A 24,307-nucleotide genomic window follows, 5' to 3' on the forward strand; every position below is an offset into this window, starting at 1 on the left:
TCTTAATCTTAGAATCAGCCTCTGAAAAATGAGGATAATAACTCTGGTGATTTTACAGGGCTGATGTGAAGATTAATGCGCGTTAACGGTTTAATACAGAGCCCGGCACGGTGTAAGTGGTCAATAAATACGAGCTATTATTATCAGCAACGCTGTGTCCTCAGAGCCTCCCCACCAGGACGTCAGGGAGCGGTGCAGCAGGAGCGGAGCAGACTGCCTCCCCGGAATCCTTCCCTGCGCGGCCGCGGCGCTGCACCGCCGCCGCCATTCGGGCTCCAGCCCAGTCCGCACGTCTCCCGGCGTGGATGCGGGACCCGGGCCCTCCGGGGCGCGCAGGGTGAGTCTGTGGAATAGTAGTGGAGGATGGCGCCGCGCTAGGCGGGGGTCCCAGGGAGTCGGCTGCAGGGATGTCTGCTGGGAGGGCTGGACCGCGGGGCTCAGCGAAGTCCGAGGGTCTCCTGCAGGGTGAGGCCCCCAAGAAGCTGCGGCAAGTGCCGCGCCCGCCGAGCTCGCTCCCGCGCCCGCCCCAAGATGGCGCCCCTCCCCCTCCCCTCGCGCGCGCCTCCGCCGCTCGGGGCGCGGCCCCGCGGCCCGCGCGCTCCTGGGCGGGGGATGTTGTGATGGAGAAGCCGCGGCGGAGCCCGAACCCCGCAGCCTGAGCCACCTCCGTCATCTGGGCCCGGGGCCTCGCCGCACAGGTAGGAGCTGACCCTGCCCCGGCCCAGCCCTGGTGGCTGCGTCCCGATCCCCAGTGGCCAGCGGACCCTGCAGCCCCTACCCCGCGGCAGCCCGGGTCCCCCGGCTGGCCCCATCCCCCATCCCCGGGTCGCCCTTCCACCGCGCGCCTGCAGACCGTCCTCTCATACCCACCATCGCAGGGTCCACTCGGGCCCTCACACCGTCCCCTCCGCTGCCCTTTACCTCCTGCCCCTCGGGGTGACTAGGGGCGGGTATGGAGGACGCGAAGCGAGGGGCAGTGGGGGTTGGGGGAGGGGAGGCCCGGGTCCGGGAAGGGGACGTGGGGTGGGGTGGGCTGGCAGGCCGCGCCGATTCCAGCAGGGGTCCCAGGCCCAGGATCTGTGAAGCCGCATTCTGTTGCCCTCAGCGACCGAGGGGTGTGCCCTGGGGCGGCTGTGTCCCCAGCTTAGCCAGGAGGCCTAGCACTGGCAAGAACACTGATTAGGAGCAGTTTTTCCCACTGCCAATTCCTAACCTGTTTTGTATCTGCCTATGTATCTCTTGCATTCCGAGCCCCTCTAGCTATAGTCCCGGCTCTCTCCACCCTTCAGAGTCAACGCTTGCTGTCTTCATTTCCTTACTTCCCATTCATTCTTAAAATCACTCCACTCTGTGTCCCTGACACCCACTGAAACTCTCCAGGCCAAGGTCACCGGAGACCTCCTTGTGGAGAACTCCAGTGGACACTGTTTTCTCCTTTACCTTTGAGTAGTATCTGGTGGGGTATGTCAACTCACTCTCCTTGAAGCATTTTCCTGCTTTCTGCCCTACAGCATTGTCTGCTCTTCTCAATCTCATTTGCTTCCTCTCCTCCTCTCTTTAGATGCTGGTGAGGCTCTTGGCTCTGTCCCGAGCTGTCTTCTCTCATTCTCTGTTCTTTCTCCCCAGATATTTTATTCACTCCCAAAGCTTCAAATTTCACATATATGCTAATGATTCCCAAATTTATATATCCAGCCCAGACTTCTTTCCTGAAATCCAGACTCCTTTCCTGAAATCCAGACTCATATATCCAGCTGCTCTCTTGACATCTCCTTGAAAGACAAACAGGAATTCCAAACCTATAGATTCCAAGCTAAATTATCTTCTCTGGTTTTCTCTGTACCCTACTTCCAAATCTGTTCTTCCTTCAAATCTCAGAAATGGCTCTTTGCCAATCTGGAGTCATGAGCAAGACTTGAGATTAACCCCTCTCTCACTCTCTGCATCTCATTTCACCAAGTTCTGTCACATCCACTGCCTAAATATTTCTCAAATCCATTCATTTCGCTCTTTCGTCACTGCCACCAAAGTTAATCTGGGCACCACCTTTTTTTTTCCTTGACTACTTTAATAGCATACCCTCATGCCTACCTCCCTTTAACTGTTCTCAACACAGTACCCAGAGTGATCCTTTAAAAAATGCCTTCAATCACTTATTCATGCAATAAATATGATTTCAGCACCTAATATATGCCAGGCACTGTGTTATGTCCTGAAGATATAATTGTGAGCAAAAGAGACTGAGTCCTTGGAGCTGACAATCTAGGAGAAAAATCAAATAAGAATGACATTACAAATGTAATATGTACCATGAAGAAAAGCTGTATGATACCTTGAGAACGCACAAGAGCAGCAGCTAAACCAGTCTCGGGAATAGGGAGAGAGGGTCGAGGACAGCTTCTCTGAGAACATGACGTTTGCACTAAAATATAGTGGATGAGTAGAAGTTAATTCAGCTTACAGAGTAGGAGAAGAGGTCCCAGGAAGCATGGAAATCACATGCAAACACCTTGTAGAAGGAAAACACATGTCTTCGAGGAATCAGAAGAAGGCTACTGAGGCTGTAGAGCAGTGTGACCAAAACCAGGGGCAGGGAGGAGGAAGGCAGGCGCCAGACTGAGCAGGAAATTTAGGCCATGTTAAGAATTTTGTCTTAAGGGCCAGGCGTGATGGCTCACACCTGTAATCCCAGCACTTTAGGAGGCCGAGGCGGGTGGATCACCTGAGGTCAGGAGTTCAGGACCAGCCTGGCCAACATGGCGAAACCCCATCTCTACTAAAAGTACACAAAAATTAGCCGGGCATGGTGGTGTGTGCCTGTAATCCCAGCTACTCAGGAGGCCGAGGCAGAAGAATCGCTTGAACCTGGGAGGCAGAGGTTGCAGTGAGCCGAGATCTTGCCACTGCACTGTACCCTGGGTGACACAGCAGGACTCCATCTCAAAAAAAAAGAATTTTGTCTTAAGGTCTTTGTCCTTGATGGTAGTGGATGTGGAGAGTAGATGAAGTCCAGAAATTTTTCTCAGAGAGGAAATCATCAGTACCTAGAGATGGATTGAACATAGCAAGTGCAAGAGAAGGACATGTCAAGATGTACCCCTACTTCAGATTCACAGAATAGGATGGATTCTATCATTCCGTGGGCCGGGATCCTGAAAGAGGACCAGTTAGTGTGTGGGAGTGGAAAACACGGTGGGCCTATTAGCTTGAGATATCCAAGTGGAGATGTTGAGTAGAAAGTTGAGTGTACTTGTCTGGAGCTCAGGTGAGGGGTCTGAAATGGAGATTTGAATTGGGAAATCATCAGTGTATAACTGAAGCTGTGGGCATTAATGAATACTTATACTGATTATAGGATGAGAAAGAGGAAAGGGCATGAAAATAAGCCATAAGAAACTCCAGCAGGTAATGGCTAATAGAGGAAGATGAGCCAGCAGAGGAGTCTAGGAACCCAGCAAACAGTAACAAGAAGTGTAAAAGATGAGATGAGATGAGATTAGATGAGGAGTGTGGAGATGAGATTAGATGACGAGTGTGGAGATGAGACTGTGGAGACCACAGATAGCGTCTGGATGAGAGATTCATGGGGTCAGATGCTGCTGGAAGGACAACCAAGATGAGGACTGTGTCTGTTGGATTGAATGACACAGGGGTCATGTTGACCTTGGTAGGAGCTGTTACTGAGTCGTGCTGGGAGTGGAAGCAGGTTTGGAAAGGGTTGAGGAGTGAGTGGGAGGTGAGGAAGTGGCAACAGTGAGTGGAGACAACTCTCAGGAAGTTTGCCTGTATGGGGGAGGAAAGAGAGAAGTGAGTGGCTCTGGAGGAGCGTCAGGGCAAGTTGGGAGACAGTGGATCCTATTGAGAAGGAGAGGTTGATTATATAGAGGAGAAAATAGATAAACAGTGGTATAAAATTCCTGGAAAGGCATCTTAGGAAGAATCCAAATCATAGGTGAAGCAGTTGGTTTTGGGAAGGAGAGAAAGGGATAGGTGCTGAAGTTTGGCTAGGTTTTTATGTTTGAGGATGTTCCCCAGTTGGATGGCTTCCCTTTCCTCTGTGAGTTAGGAGGGGAGATCAAACTCTGAGAGGGGTGGCCTGTGGAGAGTTATGTCCTAGTCTCAGGCAGGCCTTTGCTGATGTCTTGGCTGTAGTAAGCGCCAGGTTCCTGTAATGCCCTCCTCTTCCTCCTTCATGACATTCAGTCAACAAATAGGGAATGCTATGGGTGCCAGGGACTGTTCTAGATGTTGGCGTTACACTGTGTTGTAACAAGTTGTTCTATGACTCTTTCCCCCTGAACTGAGAACTCCTCCAGAGGAAGAACCATTCTTTTGTATTAATCACTCTCCCCTGTGTCTAACACAGTGCCTGGCATATGGGAAGCTGTCAGATTAGACAACTCCTGACTGCAAGACTCAACCCCAACCCCTGTGGTCTCATACCAGGATCTTCAGGCTTAGTGGCTACTTCTTTCACTTCCTGCCCTGAGGCCGCTGCCCAGCTCCCTGCCTTGAGCCAGAACCCATTTGGCTCTTTGCATCCTTTGGTAACTCCAATGAGAGGGGAGAGATTAGGTTGTGTTCCTTCTTTAAAAAATTGGACTGAGGTCATCTTTTGACCTCGAGCAGTGGGGTGTTGGTGACCACACTACCTCAGGCTAGATGCTCAGGCTTCAGCACTTAAACAGTTTCACCATTCCTTCTCTAATACTTCCTGTCCTGGTGACCAGATTGGCGGGGCTGCCCTGAAGTCAACTTGGCTCTTCACTGTTTCAGCCTCACAGCACATGCACCCTTCTCAGATCATATCTCCTAGTGCCAAGGAGGTTGGTCTCTGCCTGACCTTTGAGAAACCTGGCTCTGTACACCACTGCTTCAGAGAAGGGTTTGCCATCCTTAAGGTCCTCTGAGCATGGCAGAGTCATGGAGTCTTCTACTTCCTGACACCCATGGAGATGCCACTCTTGAACAGTGTCTGTGCCAAGATGTTGGTTTAAACTACCTCCCTCGCTCCCTTTTCCTAGATCTCAGCCCTCACCTCTCCAGGATTCCTGTCCCATCTTACTTCCCACTCAGGGACCCTTTGACATTCTCTGACACCCTCCCAAACACTCCCTTTGCTCCTCCCCAGTCCATTGGACCACACAGCCTTTCTTGGTATTTACTCCCGGCCAGTTCTGAGCTTCCTAGATCCTCCCACCCACTGTGTCTGTCCCGTTCATCCGTCCTTTCCTTCTGCAACAGCCCAGTCTTGTGTCGGCACACGGCGCACTCTCTTTGGTAATGGGAATGTGAAATTGAATAAGACACCGTCTCAGATATTCTGATAGAATGTGGTTCTGGGTGTTGTGAGACAGGAATGAGAGAATAGTTACTTGATAGTGGGGAGAGAACAGGAAAGACTGCTTAGGAGCTGTAACTGCTGGGGTTAGTTTTGAAATACAAGCAGAGGTTCTCACAAGGGGAGACAGAATTCCAGGCGGAGGGAGCAGTATAAACAAAGACCCGGGGCTTTAAGAGTGTGCGACATGTTCCAGAATCTGCCACAGTTCATGTGGCTAGAGTATAAGGTATAAAGGAGGCGGGAGGTGGGGAGAGGTCTGACAGGTTATAGAGGCTGGCTCAAGAGGGCTCTTGGGTGTTCTGCTAATGAGTGCAGGCGTTATCCTAAAGGCAGTGGTGAGCCCTCTAATTTTCTGAACCAGGGAGTGACACAATCTGGTTTCCATTTTTGGAAGATTACTGTGGTTCTGGGAGGAGGTAGAGCTGTCTATTTTTTTCTTCATTTATTCCAGTGGCCATGAGTTTTCTCATTGGCCAGGAGGAGTCACACTGAGCAGATCAACAGCTACACGTGAGGCAGACACATGCACAGAAACCTTTTTCATTTTGCAGATGTATGGGCAGTATAGCACTAGTGTCTGAGGAACTAGAGACATAGAAAGGTGAGCTATGGGGCTGGGCGCGGTGGCTCAAGCCTGTAATCCTAGCACTTTGGGAGGCTGAGGCGGGTGGATCACCTGAGGTCAGGAGTTCGAGACCAGCCTGGCCAACATGGTGAAACCCTATCTCTACTAAAAAAAAAAAAAAAAAAAAAAAATTAGCTGGACTTGGTGGTGGGCACCTATAATCCCAGCTACTCAGGAGGCTGCAGTAGGTTGCAGTGAGCCGAGATCGTGCCATTGCACTCCAGCCTGGGCGCACCGCACCTGGAGAGATGGGCAAGCCTTAATCAGGCAGCTGCAACCCCTGTGCTCAGTGCTGAGCACACAGAGGGAAGGGGGTTAGTGGGGAGTCAGGGAAAGAAAGAACTCCTTAGTAGAGGAACAGGGAGATAGGGAACTCTCAGATAAGACATCAAGGAGAAAGGTCTGTACAGTGGGAATTTGAAAGAGCGCAGTGCAGTGTTTGTTGGGACGGTCAGTGAGGGAGAATTGTGTGTTGGGGGAAGGGTCGGGTAGGAAGAGAGAATCGGTGAGGCCATCGAGGGAGGAGAGAGTAATGTGGTAGGGGCTGTCTGAAGGAGGGCTTGCATGGAGGGCTCAGGATGAGAGAGAAGTGGGCAGTGGTTGGTCAGGGAGAAATAACGGAAATCGGGGGCTGGTGAGGGTCCAGGGAGAGAGCACGTTCTCGTGGGGGTCTGAGAAGGAGAGCAGCAGAGCAACTGGAAGGTCAGGGAGAGTGGGGAGGATGGAATGGGGCCGAGGGTGGGTCCCTGGGCGGCGGGCTGGAAGGATAGTTGGGACTCAAATGGTTGCAGAGAAGCTGACCCACGAAGGGCTGTGAGGAGGCAGAGGGAGGGGTCTGGAGGGGGAGCTGTCCTTGTGGAAGAGGACGTCCTCTTACCTGAAAGGCAGGTGGACTTTGTTTGGGGCACCATGAGGCATAGTAACGTAACCAAAGTGTTTTCTGACACTGGCAGAGGAGATGCCAAAGCGAAGCCTGGAGGAAATGGGGACTGATTCATACATTCATTCAACAAATATTAATGGAGTTCCTGCTCTGTGCCAGGACTACGCTAGGCACTAGGAATACTGTATTTAACCAAAAAGGCAAAATCTTCACCAACATGGAAATTACAAATTATGTCATGAGGAGACAATCGTTAGACAAAGTAAATAATAAATCGGCTTGTCAGATGGTGACGGGCGCTGGGGAAGAGTTTAGGGATTGCTGAGGAGGGGCCGAGCTAGCCTGTGGTTTTAAAATGGGTGTTCAGGGAAGGCTTCACTGAAGCTGTGACATTTGGTCAAAGATCTGAAAGGCTGGGCCGGGCGCAGTGGCTCATGCCTGTAATCCCAGCACTTTGGGAGGCTGAAGTGGGTGGATCACAAGGTCAGGAGTTTGAGATCAGCCTGACCAACATGGTGAAACCCCGTCTCTACTAAAAATACAAAAATTAGCTGGGCGTGGTGGTGGGCCCCTGTAATCACAGCTACTCAGGAGGCTGAGGCAGGAGAATCACTTGAACCCGAGAGGCAGAGGTTGCAGTGAGCCAAGATTGTGCCATTGCACTCCAGCCTGGGCAACAAGAGCCAGACTCCATCTCAAAAACAAACAAACAAACAAAAAACCCCAAAAACAAAGATCTGAAAAGCTGAAGGGTCCAGGGGAAAGGCTCCCATAGTGATCCAGGACAGGGCATTATAAGAGCTGGCAGAGGGACCGTTGCCCAAGGGGAGCTACTTCATGGAAATTGTCACCAAGATGTAGCTTCATCTGGCCAGAGGAGCCATGAATTGCAGCCGAGCACCCTCCCTCTGTGACCTGCCTTCCAGCGCCATGCCCTCTAGGGCTGGTTCTGCAGCTTATTTGCTCCTGTCCTCACAGTCCCTAGTATGGGGTGGGCTTGGGGGCTGGTTGAGCTGAGTGATTTATGGGAATAGGAACACAGCCAGAGGAGCTTACAGTGATGGGGCTTGGGATGGAAGTGTGGCAGGAGAGGGGCAGTCAGTGATCAGTGTCCAAAACACACGAGCCAGTCCCACTCTAGCAGTGTTCCTGGCACAGTAAGCCCCGGGTGGATGAGCTGGGGGGTGGGGAGGCACAGAGAGCCATTGTGTGGAGGCCCTGCTGGTGGGACCGAGGGCAGAGCAGGTGCCAGCTGTGCCATCCTAGAAAGCTCAGGGCAGGGGATATAGGGATGGGATGGGCCTCAGACCTGGGCCTGGACTGTGATGGGGATGATAGTGCTGGGACAGAAGTTGAACTCAGTCATTCTCATAGGATAGAGAGCCATGGGTGCTAGCCTGCTTAGTGCAGGGAGATGGGGAGACAGAGGGCATAGCCCTGGGGCAGAAGCAGTGATGCTGCTGTTCTGGACCAGAGGCTCAACAGCATCTCCCCTCCCCACCCCACAGGAGCTGCCAAGGCCATGTCTCTTCCGTCATCACTGAGCCAGTCGGCCATTAATGCCAACAGCCACGGAGGCCCCGCGCTGAGCCTACCCCTGCCTCTGCACGCTGCCCACAACCAGCTGCTCAACGCCAAGCTGCAGGCCACAGCTGTGGGACCCAAGGACCTGCGCAGCGCCATGGGGGAGGGTGGTGGGCCTGAGCCAGGCCCCGCCAATGCCAAGTGGCTAAAAGAGGGCCAGAACCAGCTCCGGCGGGCCGCCACGGCCCACCGTGACCAGAATCGCAATGTGACCTTGACCTTGGCAGAGGAGGCCAGCCAGGAGCCTGAGATGGCACCCTTGGGCCCCAAAGGCCTGATACACCTGTACTCTGAGCTGGAGCTCTCAGCTCACAACGCGGCCAACCGAGGCCTACGAGGACCTGGCCTGATCATCAGCACTCAAGAGCAGGGGCCAGATGAGGGAGAGGAGAAGGCGGCAGGGGAGGCCGAGGAGGAGGAGGAGGAGGATGATGAAGAGGAGGAGGAGGACTTATCTTCTCCCCCAGGGCTGCCTGAGCCCCTGGAGAGTGTGGAGGCCCCTCCCAGGCCCCAAGCCCTTACGGATGGCCCCCGGGAACACAGCAAGAGTGCCAGCCTCCTGTTTGGCATGCGGAACAGTGCAGCCAGTGATGAGGACTCAAGCTGGGCTACCTTATCCCAGGGCAGCCCCTCCTATGGCTCCCCAGAGGACACAGGTACCTTGTGGAGCTTGACATGGGCATGTGGGAGGGTGTGAGGGCAGACGTTAGGCTTCTCATACAGAGGCCAGTGCCAGCCTGATGTGAGCTGAGAGCCCATACCCTGAGGCCACAGCAGGCCATGTCCAGGCTTTTTCATTCAGAGAGTACTTGGACATTCTGGTAGATCTGACCATCATGCATGCCCGGATGGATGGATCTATTCATTATGCATGCCACCATGGTTGATAAGTGGATTTTACTGGGCACTGACTAGGTAACTGGCCCTCTGCTCAGCATTTTCAGGCTTTATCCTTACAATAAAGCTGTGAGATAAATGCTATGATTATTCCCATATTACAGGTAACAAAAAAGAGATCCAGAGAGGTTTAGTCGCTTTCTCGAGACCACAGACAGGCTGAGATTACAATAGAGCTGAGATCTAAACCAGGTCTGAGTTCAGGCCTGAGCTCTTGGCCCCGTGTTATGCTGCCGCCAATGCATAGAGCACAATGCACTTAGGTGCACTTGGGACAGTCGGCCCTGGTTTTTTTTTTTTTTTTTTTTGAGACGGAGTCTTGCTCTGTCGCCAGTCTGCCCCGTTTTAACAGGTCACGCCTGTTGGGAGCAGCCAGCAGCTCCCCACAGAGGTCTGTTTGGAAAGACTGGGAATGTTGTGTGCTTATAATCCACGTGCTCCAGCACCATTGCAAGGATACAGTTTTGTCAGGAGTAGGATATTGACTAAAAGTTAGAAAAGAAAACCCTTTGGGTAGGGAGAGGAGAATAGATACTAGGATTCCAGGGCTTAATCATTAAATATGTCCATTTAAATAAGCTGAGTCTCCACATTTTCTAATGTCATGTAGAGAATACAGGAAAAGCTGAGGAACAAAGGGTGGAGATAATGGGCTATAGTCACAACCAAAACCCTGGAGTTTTGTAGATGGAGGTCTAAGAAAGATTAGGAAAGACCCCCATCCTTACCAGGCGGCGGACACCATATCCATACCCCAAACTGTGCAATCTTTGTGGAGAACATGCAGTTCACATGAGCCTAGGGCTGCACATCATCCCCTTTCGAAAAACTCGTTCTGGACATTTTCAAACATATACAAAAATAGAGAGAAAAGAATAATGAGCCTGATTTACCCATGACCCAGTTTTACCAATTATCAATACATAACTCATCTTGCTACCTGCATGCTCTCTTCCATTCCTAGGCCCAGTGTAGGTTATTCTGAAGCAAATACTTTTGTCTATAAATGTTTACAGCTGGTTGCAGTGGCGCACACCTGTAATCCCAGCATTTTAGAAGGCTAAAATGGGTAGATTGCTTGAGCCCAAGAGTTCAAGACCAGCCTGAGCAACATGGCAAAACTCCGCCTCTATAAAAAATACAAAAAAATTAGCCGGGAATGGTGGCATCAGCTACTGTGGTCTCGGCTACTCAGGTGACTGACCTGAGAGGATCATCTGAACCCGAGAAAGTCGAGGCTACAGTGAGTCATGATTGAGCCACTGCATTCCAGCCTGGATGGCAGAGAGAGACCCTTTCTCAACAACAACAACAAAGTTTACTTTTGCATTTCTGAAAGATAAAACTCTTAAAAAAAAAAAAACCCACCACAATATCATTATTGTACCTACAAAAATTTAATAATAATTCCTTAATATCATTAAATATCCAGTTGATACATGTTTTTAAAAAGGCTGGATTGAGCCTGGGCGCAGTGGCTCACGCCTGTAATCCCAGCATTTTGGAAGGCTAAGGTGGGCAGATTGCTTGAGGCCAGGAGTTCAGAAACAGCCTGATCAACATGGTGAAACCCTGTCTCTACAAAAAATACAAAAATTGGCTGGGCATGGTGGCTTATGCCTGTAATCCCAGCACTTTGGGAGGCCGAGGCAGGTGGATCACATGAGGTCGGGAGTTCGAGATCAGCCTGGCCAACATGGTGAAACCTTGTCTCTACTAAAAATACAAAATTAGCTGGGCGTGGTTGCAAACACCTGTAATCCCAGCTATTCGGGGAGGTTGAGGCAGGAGAATCACTTGAACCCGGGAGGTAGAGGTTGTGGTGAGCTGAGATAGAGCCATTGCACTCCAGCCTGGGCAATAAGAGCAAGACTCCTTCTCAAAAAGAAAGAAAGAAAAAAAAATGTAGAGACGGTGTCTCACTATGTTGCCCAGGCTGGTCTTGAATTCCTGTTCTCAAACAATCCTCCTACCTTGGCTTCCCAAAGCACTAGGCTTACAGGCGTGAGCCACCATGTCTGGCCTGATCTATCTCTTAAAGTTATGTTTGATCAAGTTCCCCCTCTGTCTATTTTTTTTTTTTTTTTGCTTGCAGTTTTGCTTTTGTTTTTTAACTGGAGAATCATGTTGTTTGTCCTGAGTTTTCTATGGTCTGGATTTTTCAGACTCTCTCCTGTGGTCATATTTACCATGCTCCTTTTCCCCTGGATTTCCTGTAAATTGGTAGTTAGTTCTAGAGCCTTGATCAGATTCAGATTTGAGCATTTTTGTGTTTTGCTTTTGCAAGAATATTTCATAGGTGGTATTAAATACTTCTACTAAAGGTGAAGTCTGATTGCCTCTCTTTTTTATGATGTTAGTGGCCTTTGGCGGTCATTGCCTCAACTCCTTTTAAAAGGAACAGCCCCTCCTGCACTGCAGCTGATTATTTTTGGGATTGGGGTGAGGAAAAATGTAGTCTCAATGCAGCCAGTTAAAGGGAAACTGAAAACTAGATATTGGTGTAAAATAGCCCAATTTCTAAACGTTAACAACACATTCTATCTTTTAAAAAGCACTGTGCAGGCCACAGACAATCTATCTGAGGCTTGCATCAGTCTGCAGGTTGTAGGGTGCAAGTTGGCAAGACTAGGGGGTGTGAGTCAGTGACCAAATAGAGGACTAGTTGTTCAGTTGCCCCTGGGATGGTCACCGTGGGGGCTGCAACTCTGAACCACCTATGAAGCTTTTAGGAGTAGGGGGATAGTACTGCTGAACAGCTGGGGCGGGTTTGCTGGGCAGTGACCTCAGCAAGGATGTTGGAGTGGCGAGAGGATTCTCAAGGATCATGCACTGGTGGAGACTTTGTGAATTGAGGGTAGAGGTGGGGGCCAGCCCAGGAAAGGGGCCAAGTCACTGATTACTCTTTTACAACTGTGTTGCTATGACCATGAGGGCTGCAGAGGAGGTTTGTGCCCCTACAGAAATGAGGCTAGAATTGAGCAAAAATTATATTCTCCTTCCTATTGTAGGATATTCATAGAGCTATGGATTGAATGCATAAATGCATGAATTCATGAATTAAATGAATGATGAATGAATAAACTTTACTACCTGTATTGAATTCATACTCTGCTCCAGACCTTATCCTAAATGCTGGAAATGTATACTACGGGGCAAAGATGTTCTTACCTCCTGGCCTTCACAGCCTGGCGAGGAGACAAAGAAAGAAACAGGTGGTTATGATCAGTGCGATGAGCTCTCTGGAGCTGGGGAAGTACAGCAGGGGCCCCGACCCTGCCTGTGAGAGTGGTGGGGGAGAGGGCAATGGGTCAGTTTTGAGAAGGGACCTGTATACTGATGTCTGAAGGAGAGGTAGGTGATAGCCAGGTGAAAATCGAGAGAAAGGGAGGTGGGCTGGGAGAGGACAAGGGGGCATGTCCCAAGCAAAGAGAGAGAAGGGGAGTGGCCAGATGTAAGGTGAGAGGCAGACAGGGGTTCATGACAGTACATAAAACCTGGGGAGGAATTTGGACTTTATCCTGAGGGCAGTGACAAAACATTTAAGAGGATTCCGTTGGAAAATTACTTGATTAGTTTAGCATCTCAGAAGAATCATTTGGGCTGTACTGTGCAGCTGAGATTGGAGGAGACCAGACAGGAAGAGAAAGACCAGTTATGATGTTTTTGCAATGATCCAGGAAAAAAAAAGAAGTGCTAGTAGCCTGGGCTATGTTAGTTATGTGGGGTGGAGAGAAGGGGAAAGCATTAAGTCAATCACTGATTCCTGAGCAAGTGAGTACACCTGGCTTCACCACTAAGGCATTTGTGGATGAATGAATGAAGGAAGGAAGGAATGATACGTGAACATTTAATATATTTTATGTGTAAGTGTCTGCGTGAATCAATGCAGGAGTGAAGGTGTGCGTTCTGGAATAAATGCATTTGTGTGAAAGCAAAGGCCTGGGTGGGCTGCGCTTGGAGGGAGATGTGCCAAGCTCCAGAAGGGCCTCCCAGATGGCCAAGGGGGGAGAAACTGCCCTTCCAGGACAGATCGGAAGGATGAAGCTCTTTGAAGCAGGAGGGTACAGGCTGACAGGGATGGCAGATGGATTGGTGTGTGTGACTCAGTCAGGAGATGGTGAACTGGTCCCCAGATTCCAGAAGTGTCCAGCCCTCATGAAGCAGGATGTGGCTGTGGAGGACATGGAGGCCCTAGGTATGGTGTTCCTGGAAGGTTTTAGCAGGAGAGTCCTGAGGCAATGGAGGGTCTCTGGGGAACAGCAGGTACTCCCTGAGCCTCAGCTAAGTTTCAGGTGCCTATTGAAAACCTTATTCCATAGAGTGTGAGTTAAGGGGAAGTGGGGGTGAGGAGAGGCGGTGATGGCTGCCTAGAAGGTGGATGGGCAAGAGCCCCTCCTCTTTGGATGTCTGTGGGCCCACGTCATTTGGAAGCTGAGGATGGTGAAGCACCCTGCCTGAATAACTCTCATCAGGTGTGCAGCCACCTTGGAGTAACCACGCCCACTCCGAGCCCCGCTGTGTCTGGTTGCCCAGCAGCCGGGGTCTTGGGACTGCCTGTCCCTTAGTACTGCCTCTTGGACCAGTCAGGATTCCTGGTTTCCCTGGTAACGGGAAGCACGTCAGCAGTCTGGGCGCTCCCAGCCGGTCCTGGTGCTGCGGTTGCCGAGGAGACGCTGCAGCCTAGCTGGGCCCTGGCAGGTGAGGGGTGGGGGGTGGTGCCGGGAAGCCCCAATTCCAGCCTCAAGCTTGCTGGGGCTCAGGACCTCAAAGCCCACCTTTGGGTTCAAACTGCTGTGCAGGTCCTGGACAGGGGTGGGATCCCTGAAGGCCTTGAAACCACACCCTATTTTATGCTGACAGCTATAGGCTCTGCAGGGGGTATTCCTGAGGGGCTGAGTCTCCTGGTATCCCTAAGACTGGGCTTGGCTTAGGCACTGAGGTAACCACTGGAGGGTGGGATGGAGATTCAGGATTTGGGGAGGGGAGCCAGGGTGAGGAAGAAGAGGTGTGAGCAGAAGGGGCTGGGGTCTCATGAACCTCCCTTTCTCCTCCCTTCCCCACCCCCGAAGGAGATTCCCTAGCATGGTGGTCCTGGCCCCTCCCTAGCAAGCTCCAAGCGGGGGAGGATCTTGCCTGGCAGACGCTCTGCCCTGTTGAGAAGGGGGCGGGATGAGCTTTTCTCTGCAGCCCAGCACCAGGCTGTGAGCCCAGCTGGCTGGGCTGGAGGGGCTGTGAGGAGGGAGGGTGGAGGCAGGAGGGGCCGGGAATGAGCGCCATGTTCTCCCAGGACTTTTTCCTGGCCATCATCCTGCAGGACAGCAGCCCAGGTGAGGGGCAGCATGAGGTTGGGCATCATGTGGGGTGGGGCTGACGGGGAGAGAAGAGTTAGAGGACGCATGAGCGGGTTACAGGGATGGAGTGGTATGGCTCTGCCGGCAGACAAGGGTGTATGACACAGATGCGAGGTATGTGTGTATGTGCATGACATGTTTGCTTGCAACTGTGTGCAGCAAGGGTCAGGAAGTGAGCGTCTGTGGTGTCTGCACACATTTGGCAGGGTTTGACGTATGCCGTGTGTCTAAGTGTGGGTCCGCCTGTGTGTGGCACCAACACATGTGTTAGGGGCCATTGTGATGTGGTATCTGCACACCTGTGTGGCAGGGGCTCATATGTTTAGCTGCATGCACACACGCCTCTGTGGTGTCTGCATAAGTGTATGGCTAAAGTTTGTGTGTGTTCGCCCCTGCACATACATGTGCATCTGTGTGTGATACCTGCCATCTGTGCTGGCATTTTCTGTGTTGCATACTCTGGTGTTTGTGGCTGCACAGGTGTGTGGTAGGGCTTATATGTGTTGTGTGTCTGTCTATACATGTATGTGTGCAGGAGCTAGAAAGTGTTCACCTTCGTGTTAACTGAGATAATAGATATGTATGAAAGGAGGTTAATTGGGGTCACCCAACCTTCATTGCTCCCTTCCTTCTTCCCTGCCTGCCTTCCTCCTTTCCGCAGTGTGGCCACATTAGCCACCAACAGGGCCCAGGAGGAGACCTGAGCTATGTCCCCTACTGGTGGCCCCACATGTGGTGACTCCAGACTATAGGCTCTAGGCAGAAGCAGGAACTGTATTGTGGTATAGCTCTTCCTCCACCCCTTCTCAACCATGGGGTCTCAGAGGGGACCGGGCATAGGCACCGGCTGTCTGCTCTTTGGGTAGGCTGACCCTCACCAAGCCTCCCACCTGGCAGATTCCTTCTGGAACCCCAACGCCTTCGAGACGGATTCCGACCTGCCGGCTGGATGGATGAGGGTCCAGGACACCTCAGGGACCTATTACTGGCACATCCCAACAGGGACCACCCAGTGGGAACCCCCCGGCCGGGCCTCCCCCTCACAGGGGAGCAGCCCCCAAGAGGAGTCCCAGGTGAGGCTCACAGGCCTGTTGGTTTTGGGCCAGGGGTGGAGGGAGTGTGTGCTGCTGGAGTAGGATAGGACACTTGCTCACTACTCCCATCCCTCCTCCTAGCTCACCTGGACAGGTTTTGCTCACGGAGAAGGCTTTGAGGATGGAGAGTTTTGGAAGGTGGGTAAGGGGACCTGCTTTACCACGGGATAGCTGGCGGAGGGGCATCATTTTGATCCTGATTCCTCAATCCCCTTCCCAAGGATGAACCCAGTGGTGAGGCCCCAATGGAGCTGGGACTGAAGGAACCTGAGGAGGGGACGTTGACCTTCCCAGCTCAGAGCCTCAGGTGAGCTGCCAGATGCAGTGGGCTGGCAGTGGGATGGATCTGTCTGGAAGGGGCCTTGGGACAGCTCCATTTGTGGGAGCCCTGTGCCAAGTATTACCATCTGCCTTCAGCCCAGAGCCGTTGCCCCAAGAGGAGGAGAAGCTTCCCCCACGAAATACCAACCCAGGGATCAAGGTTTGTTCAAGACTGACACCCATTCTGAGTCTGGGGCCCTCTTATTTGTAGGACAGCCCCTAATGTTGTTCTCCGAGGGGTCTCAGCAAAGTTCCCCAGGTCCTGAGTTAGGAGTTCTTCCAGTCTCAGCACAGAGCCCTGTGTCTGAGCTGAAGGCACTTCAGTTTTTAAATCAACCAGCCCAACAGCCAGGTTGGGGGCCCTTGCCGTCTTAGTTCAGGTGCTTTTTTGTACTAGCTGGGGTCTCATCTGACATCTGCCTCACCCTAACCACATCCCCCTCTCCCTAACCACATCCCGTTTGGGGAGCTTCTCCGTCTTAGTTCAGAACACCCTGCCTTCTGCCACACTCTGTAGTCAGGAACTCTCCAGTTTTGACTCAGATCCTCTCCCTCCTGCCCCTCTTCTGTGTCTGGCAGTGTTTCGCCGTGCGCTCCCTAGGCTGGGTAGAGATGACCGAGGAGGAGCTGGCCCCTGGACGCAGCAGTGTGGCAGTCAACAATTGCATCCGTCAGCTCTCTTACCACAAAAACAACCTGCATGACCCCATGTCTGGGGGCTGGGGGGAAGTAAGGACCTGAGCTGGGGGTGGGGGGTGGTACTGTGAGAGTATGAAGGGAATTATGAGAGATGGGAGGCCTGACCTGCCCACAAGCAGGCTGGGAAAGGGGGATATTGGCCCATCCTAAGTGGCAGCCCTGTGGGATGGATGAGTAACCCCAGGCTAGGACCTTGGGAGATGGTAGCCTAACAACAGTGGAGTCAATGTGAAAGATGACACGTGACCTCCACTAGAGTGAAGCCTGCAGGGTGGGTGGTCTGACACCAAAGCAGGGGCCCCAGAGCTGTGGCTAACATCCCCTGAGCTGCAGGGGTCAGAGATCAGCCACTATCCCGGCTGGAGTCCCACTGAGTGCCTGCTTCTGGTCCTGCAGGGAAAGGATCTGCTACTACAGCTGGAGGACGAGACGCTAAAGCTAGTGGAGCCACAGAGCCAGGCACTGCTGCACGCCCAACCCATCATCAGCATCCGCGTGTGGGGTGTCGGGCGGGACAGTGGAAGGTGGGAATAGGGCTTGGGATTCCAGGGTGGGAGTTCATCCAGCATCAGAGTCCTCCTCTCTAACTCTGTTCTTTGCCTCTCTTGTGCTGCTGGACCCAGAGAGAGGTACTATGCCTATTTTACCCCTCCTACACGTGGACCAGATGCCTGGAAGCACCCAAGCTCCCCTCTTCTGCCCTGCCCCTTCCCACCTGCTATGCTCCACCATTACCCTCCACCTCAGCATGCTTGCCTGTCTACCCTCCCTCCAGAAGGCAGCATCTATGGGGGACCAGCTGTGGGCAGAAGCCCTAGAGGAGCTGTGACGGGCAGGGAGGATGTGGGTGGGGTGGGGACCAGGCTCGGCACTGGATGGTACTGGGAGACACTGAGGTGCCCCTCCCCCAACAGGGACTTTGCCTACGTAGCTCGTGATAAGCTGACCCAGATGCTCAAGTGCCACGTGTTTCGCTGTGAGGCACCCGCCAAGAACATCGCCACCAGCCTGCATGAGATCTGCTCTAAGGCACGGCCCCCTCCACTCCCTGGACTAGCTGCCACCTTTGCTCTACAAGGGTGTGGGTGGGGTCACTGAGTGGGGTTCGGGGGCCCCAGGGCAATGAGGCTCTAATAGATTCTCCCTGGCTCCTCGCCTCCCTTCCTTCCTCAGATCATGGCCGAACGGCGTAATGCCCGCTGCTTGGTAAATGGACTCTCCCTGGACCACTCTAAACTTGTGGATGTCCCTTTCCAAGGTCAGTGTCAAAACCCCTCCAGGTCCAGCTCAGCTTTGTTGGCAAAGGTGGGTGACCCAAGGAAAGGCATGAGCTCCTGGACAGCGCTGATAGAAAAATGCACACATGAAGACTGAATACTCCAATACGTGGACGGACTCCTCTTAAAGGGAGGCAGGGGACGAGATGGAAGTAGGGCCTCAGCTGGACAAGTGTCCAGCTTATGCCCTGCTGGTGGGGCTGGGGGTGAGCAAGGTTTGCCACCATGATCAACCTTCTCTTCTTTCCCATAGTGGAATTCCCAGCGCCTAAGAATGAGTTGGTCCAGAAGTTCCAAGTCTATTACCTGGGGAATGTACCTGTTGCTAAACCTGTTGGTATGTGTGTCCTTCTATACCCAGGGGCTGCTACCTTGATCCTAAAACTCTGCCGCTACCCTCTACCTTCTAATACTTCTTCTACCAGACCTTCCTCATGCTTGGTGTCTCCCTACCCTTTAAAATGCATCCCACCTCCCTGTACTTCTGTCCTAGCTCTATTTCCTGTCCTGCCTATAGCAGCAGTCAGCATGCCTTCGCTGAGCACCATGTGAGTGGTACTGAACCAGGCACAAAGGGAGACCCCACTCCTTCATCCCATGGAAAAGCTTTGGTGGGACTGGGAGGTAGATGTTAGATGACTGGAGATACCAGACAGCAGCCTGTAGCTGGGTTTAGTGTTACAGCACCAGCTGTGGGCTGGGAGCATCTGGAGAAGGAAACAGTGAGCATAATTGTCACATACTTTATTGTTGCAAAGAATTTTTTTTTTTTTTTTAAAGACAAGTCTCGCTCTGTCCCCCAGGCTGGAGTGCAGTGGCGTGATCTTAGCTCACTGCAACCTCCGCCTCCCGGGTTCAAGCAATTCTCCTGCCTCAGCCTCCTGAATAGCTGGGATTACAGGCTCCTGCCACCACGCCTGGTTAATTTTTGTATGTTTAGTGTAGACGGGGTTTCACTTTGTTGGCCAGGGCTGGTCTTGAACTCCTGACCTCAAGTGATCCACCTGCCTTGGCCTCTGAGAGTGCTGGGATTACAGGCGTGAGCCACCGTGCCTGGCCTGATCTGGTTAACTCTTATATTTCAGTGCTTTCCTAGTATCTGCTATTTATTTGTTTATTCACTTAACAAATACCTTTGAAGCTTACCATGTGGCAGGCCCTGGACTAGGCACAGGGAGAACAGTAGCTACAGTCCCATTCTCATAGAGGTTATAGAAGGTTATGGTAGAAAAAAACCAGGAATTAATAAAATAATCACACAAATAAATGTGTGAGTTATTCATTGAGAGAAAGTAGCAAGATATAACAAAGGAATTTCATCTAGTCTGAGGTTGTAAAAGACTTCCCTGTGAAAGTGACATTTGAACTGAAATCCAAAAAATGAATAGAAGTGAATGCGGTCAAGTGGAATGGAGGTGGGGGTGGGATAGGGGAAGATCAGGGTCTACAGTGGGAGGCACTTTGGCACTTCCAAGGTACTGAAAGAAGGCCAGTGCAAGATGAGGCCGACAGCTGGGCAGTGGTCAGGCGGCCAGGTCAGGGACCTCAGGGGCTATGTTAATGATTTTTTCTTCATCCTAAGGGCAGCAAGGAGCTATTGAAGTCTCCAAGAGTGCACTTGCCTTAATCAGATTTGAATTTTGAAAGCTCACTTTGGCTATTTCATGGAGGGGACTGTTAAGCGGGTGGAGGTGGATGTGAGCAGCTCAGTTAGGAGGCTCTTGCAGTAGTCCTGGCCAGTAATGAGAGTATCTTGGACAACAATGGAGCTGAAGAAGAGTGCGTGGATTCAAGAGCTGTTTAGACAGGTATCGTCAACAGGCCTTAGTGATTGGTTCGATGTGGGTGAGGGACAAGGATGACTCCTAAGTTCCTGGCTGTTGGACCTTCTGGATAGTGGATTATTTCTTTCAAGGTGGCAGATGCTAGAAGAGGCCAATTTGAGTGTGGAGATTGTGAGCTCACTTTTGGACATGCTGAGTTTGAGGTGCCTTTGGGGAAACTGAGAGGCAAAGTCAGGTTGGCAGTTAGATTCACAGATCTGGAGCTGAGAGGAGAGTTCTGGGCTGGAGATAGAAGTTTTGGCATTATTGGGTTGTAGAGGTAATCAAAGCCATGGATGTAGAGTAGCTTGACCCTGGAAAGTGGGCATCCTGAAGTGAGAAGGGAAATGAAGCTAGTCGTAGCCTTGAGGCCCTCCAACATTCAATGGATGGGTAGAGGATGAAACTGCCAAGGATAGTGACAACAGGAGAGAGGCAGGAAGAAGAAAAGAGGCTACTTGAAGAAGAAGTGGTGGGGTATCATGTCAAAAGACACAAAGGAAGAACTCAACAAATGTTTGATGAATGAAATAAAAAATGAATTAATGAATAAATGAGACTTGCTTCAGATTACACGGCCGGGAAAGCTAGACCTGGGAGTCAAACCCTGGTCATCTTTAATTCTCTGCACTTTCTTTTATACCGTGCTGAGTTTCATGTCCAAAATCCTACATTGAAAGAGGGGACCCTTCTTAGAAATGGTGGGGATTGAACTGAGGTTTTGAAAGAAGGCTTGGATTTGCAGAGTGGAATGGGTATTTCATTTGGATTCAATGGCACTGCCAAAGACTTGGAGCTGGAGGTGAGAAAAGCATGCTGATCCTTACGCCTTTGCTTTCCTCCTTCTTGTCCTCAACTTCTAAACCCTTGTTGGCTCTTCCAGTTGTTACCCCCATTCCCATATGTGCTTCCTTCCATCTACCACTTGACTCTGATCCTCCCTATGCCAGATCAACTGCCTGTGACCCTTGATTGCTCCACTTGGACAAGTGGTCTCTAAACTTACTTCCTGCTTTATCTTATGCTCCTTTTTAAACATTAGCCCCTCCAGAAGCTGCAATATTCATTCATTAATAATTCATTTATTTAACAAGTGGTAATGAATGCCTGATACATGTCAGGCACTATTCTAGCTTCTTGGCCTGCATTAATCAACAAAACTGACAAAGATCCCTGCTTTTATTTAGCTGACATTCTAGCAAGGAGAGACAGACAATAAAGTGGGTAAACCATGGAGTACGTTAGAAGGCAACAACTGATATAAAAAAAAAGAAGAAGAAGAGAAAAGCACAGCAGGATAAGGGAGATTGCATGTGGGGCTAGAGGTCAAGGTCACAGTGTAGGTTTTAGTCCTGAGTTATCAAATCTGACAGCCTTTTTCCATACCTTGGTCCACTGCTTTCATTGCTTCCCTGCCAAACTTCCCGAGACTCTGAGGCCAGGCTCCATCTCCCACAGCCCCATCTATTCAGCAGTTTGACTATGATGTCCCTTTCACACACCTGAACTTTGAGATTTCCAATTGCCTTGGCCTAAATGTCATAAACATCACACCCCTCTGCCTGGCTTTTGAAGCACTCTGCTATCTGACCTGGCCCATCCACTTCTGTGACACTTGGTTTTACCAGTCTGGGTGCATTTGCTCTTGTTGCCTTGAGAGTGACTTGCTCATGCATCTGGAATTTCTTCAGCAGATAAGCCCTGTGTTAGAATTGGGGACAGAGGGATGACTTAAATTCCATTTCTGTTCTTGAGATGGCCACAGCCCAGTGTGGAAAAAGTTTTCCAGCAGTTACAAGATGTTATGGTAAGAGTTGTCTCAGAGTTGTCCTCTCCCTGCCCTGCAGCAGGCATGGCTTCCTAGACAGCACCTAGTTGGAGCCCTGAAGGATGACAGTCTGGAGTTTCTCAGTCCAGTGGGGAAAGGGCACTCAAGACAGAGGCTTTTCCCTCAGTTGCAGTCTGTGTCCCTCAAGGGCATTCTCTTCTCTTGCTTTGTATTCCCCATCTGCTTTACAGGCCATTTGCCAAGATTAGTTGTTAATAATGCCACACAAATCATCTGAAGCTCAGGGAGCAGTAAAATACAAAGCTTGACAGCTCCGGTGAGGCCAGTTTTTGGAAGACTTGTATGCTTTTGGGAGCAGTTTGGTCTTGATCCAGCCAGAAGTCAGATGAGCAAGGCCAAGATGGGAGAAGACATGCAAGGAAGACATTTGTCCTCTGCCCACAAAGAGTCCACGTGGTCCGCTCCTAGTGGGAGCTGAGAGGCACTAAAAGGGGCAGAGGGCCTGGGAGTGGACCACAGAGGCATGTGCCTTTTGCACTGGCATTGTGCAGAGACAGTAGATCACATGGCCAGCTTATGAGTGTGGGGACTAGAACTGATGCCTGCGCCACAACATGTGCTCCCGCCTCGGTGCTCTGCTGAGTGCGAGCAAAAGTGGGATCCATGAGGGGAAATGTTTAACAGCAGTTTGAGCTGGAGGAGGCCATGTGTTATAAGGGAAAGTTGATTGATCTGAAAGTCAGTAACCTTGGGTTCCTTGGCCCTTGAGCACATTATAGACATTCTTGAGTAGAACTAAGATCTTGAAAGCCCTTCTAGTTCTGAAAATTAGTAATATAGAGAAGAAGTAGGAGAAAGGCATGGCTAAGAACCCAGGCTCTGGAATCAGACTGCCTGAGCTCAGGTTCCCATTCCTTGATGTGACCTAAGGCATATTACCTATCTCTTCGGTTTCCTTATTTGTAAAATGGAAACAAAGTAACCTATTGTGAAGTTGTTGTGTGGGCACAAATGAGGTAATACACTGTAATGACTTAGCACAATGTGATACAGAGTAATCACTCCTCAGATAGCTATCTTAAAAAATAATTGGGTCTTGGGAGAGGACTGGCCTGTAGGGGCTGATTTGGGAGTTATTGTGGTGTGAAGCAATGTGGTGTCTGAGTGTGATGAGCGCTGAGAGGGCACGATTTGGGGAAGTCAGAACTTTGAGAGGTCAGTCAGTTCAGAAGTGTGGAGGAATAGGCAGAGCCAGTGAAAATAACGAGCCTAGGATTCAAGATTTTAAAAAGTAGGAAAATGTCCACTTACTGAAGCCAGGGGAGGAGAGCCCCAGGGAAGGGATACTTGGACAGCATTGTCCAAGATGTAGGCTGGCAAAGTGGGGATGAGGCAAAGGCCCTGGGTTTGATTGGGTGGAACTAGAGGTCTAGGGTAGAGCCGGGGTGTCCTCTGTCTACCCTCAGTGGTGTCTTGTGTCCATATGTTCTAGGGGTAGATGTGATTAATGGGGCCCTCGAGTCAGTCCTGTCCTCCAGCAGCCGTGAACAATGGACCCCAAGTCATGTCAGTGTGGCCCCTGCTACCCTCACCATCTTGCACCAGCAGGTAAAGAGCTGGGGTAGAAGTCGTGGCTGTGCCTTGCCATGGAGGGGAGACTGGGGGTGAGGGGGAAGAGCTGCTAAGATGGATGTGGAACACAGTGTGGGGTTGGTGTTCTTTTTTAACTGAGTTCCCTCCATGCAGACAGAGGCAGTGCTGGGAGAGTGTCGGGTGCGTTTCCTCTCCTTCCTGGCCGTGGGCAGAGATGTCCACACGTTTGCATTCATCATGGCTGCCGGCCCAGCCTCCTTCTGCTGCCACATGTTCTGGTGCGAGCCCAATGCTGCCAGCCTCTCAGAGGCTGTGCAGGCTGCGTGCATGGTAAGCTGGTAGGGTGGTGTGGTGGTGGCGTGGCCCCATGTGAGGCAGGCTGGAGAGTGACTGCCCTGCTTGCCTCCGCAGCTTCGCTACCAGAAGTGTCTGGATGCCCGTTCCCAGGCCTCCACCTCCTGCCTCCCAGCACCCCCTGCTGAGTCTGTGGCACGGCGTGTAGGGTGGACTGTCCGCAGGGGTGTTCAGTCGCTTTGGGGCTCCCTGAAGCCCAAACGGCTGGGGGCCCATACCCCATGAAGAAGCCCCCACCTTCCCTCCACCTGCTTGTGTTGGGCCCCAGGGAACTAAAGGGTGTGGGTCAGGGAGGGGTCTAGAGGCTATTCCTAGGCCTCAGGTCTCCCAATTATGCCCCTCCCCAGTAGCTAGGGTTCCCTGCCTAGGAGCTGGGGAGGGAGAGATCTAATCCCTTCAAGGAAGTGATAACACTGGAGTGGTAACAGGAGGAGCAGGAAGCAAGGCCAGCCCCGGTTCTCCATCCCCACGTGTTTCAGGTGGAACAGGAGGAACTGGTCCAGGCTAGGCCTCATCCTCCTGGGACCCAGCAGGGGCAGAAGGAGGAAGGGACTGGTCCAGGCATGGGTCCCTTCCCCCTGCTCCGTGGGCACCTCTGCTGTATTGATATCACTAATAAAGTCTGTCTGCACTGCTGTGTGCCTTCTTATGCCTGTACCACACCATCAAC

The 24,307-nt window shown here is 51.5% G+C and overlaps 1 protein-coding gene across 6 annotated transcripts; it reads left to right on the forward strand.

The window, feature by feature from the left end:
• Nucleotides 1-228: 228 nt before the first annotated feature.
• APBB1 (amyloid beta precursor protein binding family B member 1) lies at nucleotides 229-24,272 on the forward strand. 6 transcript variants are annotated; one of them, XM_058446429.1, is made up of 14 exons: nucleotides 229-337; nucleotides 8,361-9,092; nucleotides 15,585-15,760; nucleotides 15,863-15,919; nucleotides 16,003-16,088; nucleotides 16,199-16,262; nucleotides 16,682-16,831; nucleotides 17,198-17,325; nucleotides 17,716-17,830; nucleotides 17,975-18,059; nucleotides 18,332-18,415; nucleotides 23,183-23,298; nucleotides 23,437-23,613; nucleotides 23,695-24,272. In XM_058446429.1, the coding sequence occupies exons 2-14, from the start codon at nucleotides 8,375-8,377 to the stop codon at nucleotides 23,860-23,862; spliced, it is 2,124 nt and encodes a 707-aa protein (XP_058302412.1). In that variant the 5' UTR covers nucleotides 229-337; nucleotides 8,361-8,374; the 3' UTR covers nucleotides 23,863-24,272. The 6 variants fall into 6 exon arrangements, with proteins under 6 accessions (XP_058302412.1, XP_058302411.1, XP_032022658.1 ...); XM_058446428.1 differs by having other exon boundaries at nucleotides 250-337; nucleotides 15,570-15,760; XM_032166767.2 differs by lacking the exon at nucleotides 229-337 and adding an exon at nucleotides 579-698 and having other exon boundaries at nucleotides 15,570-15,760.
• Nucleotides 24,273-24,307: the final 35 nt, after the last annotated feature.

Source organism: Hylobates moloch, unplaced genomic scaffold (genome assembly GCF_009828535.3).
Source record: "Hylobates moloch isolate HMO894 unplaced genomic scaffold, HMol_V3 SCAFFOLD_11, whole genome shotgun sequence".
Classification (NCBI taxonomy): Eukaryota; Metazoa; Chordata; class Mammalia; order Primates; family Hylobatidae; genus Hylobates; species Hylobates moloch.

What these genes read in the sequence shown, in the direction of transcription:
- APBB1 (XM_058446428.1), top strand. Translation starts at nt 8,375, where the DNA reads ATGTCTCTTCCGTCATCACTGAGCCAGTCGGCCATTAATGCCAACAGC. An exon ending in ATACCAACCCAGGGATCAAG is followed by an intron (nt 16,263 to 16,681) that starts GTTTGTTCAAGA and finishes TGTGTCTGGCAG; the next exon opens with TGTTTCGCCGTGCGCTCCCT. An exon ending in GTCGGGCGGGACAGTGGAAG is followed by an intron (nt 17,326 to 17,715) that starts GTGGGAATAGGG and finishes CTCCCCCAACAG; the next exon opens with GGACTTTGCCTACGTAGCTC.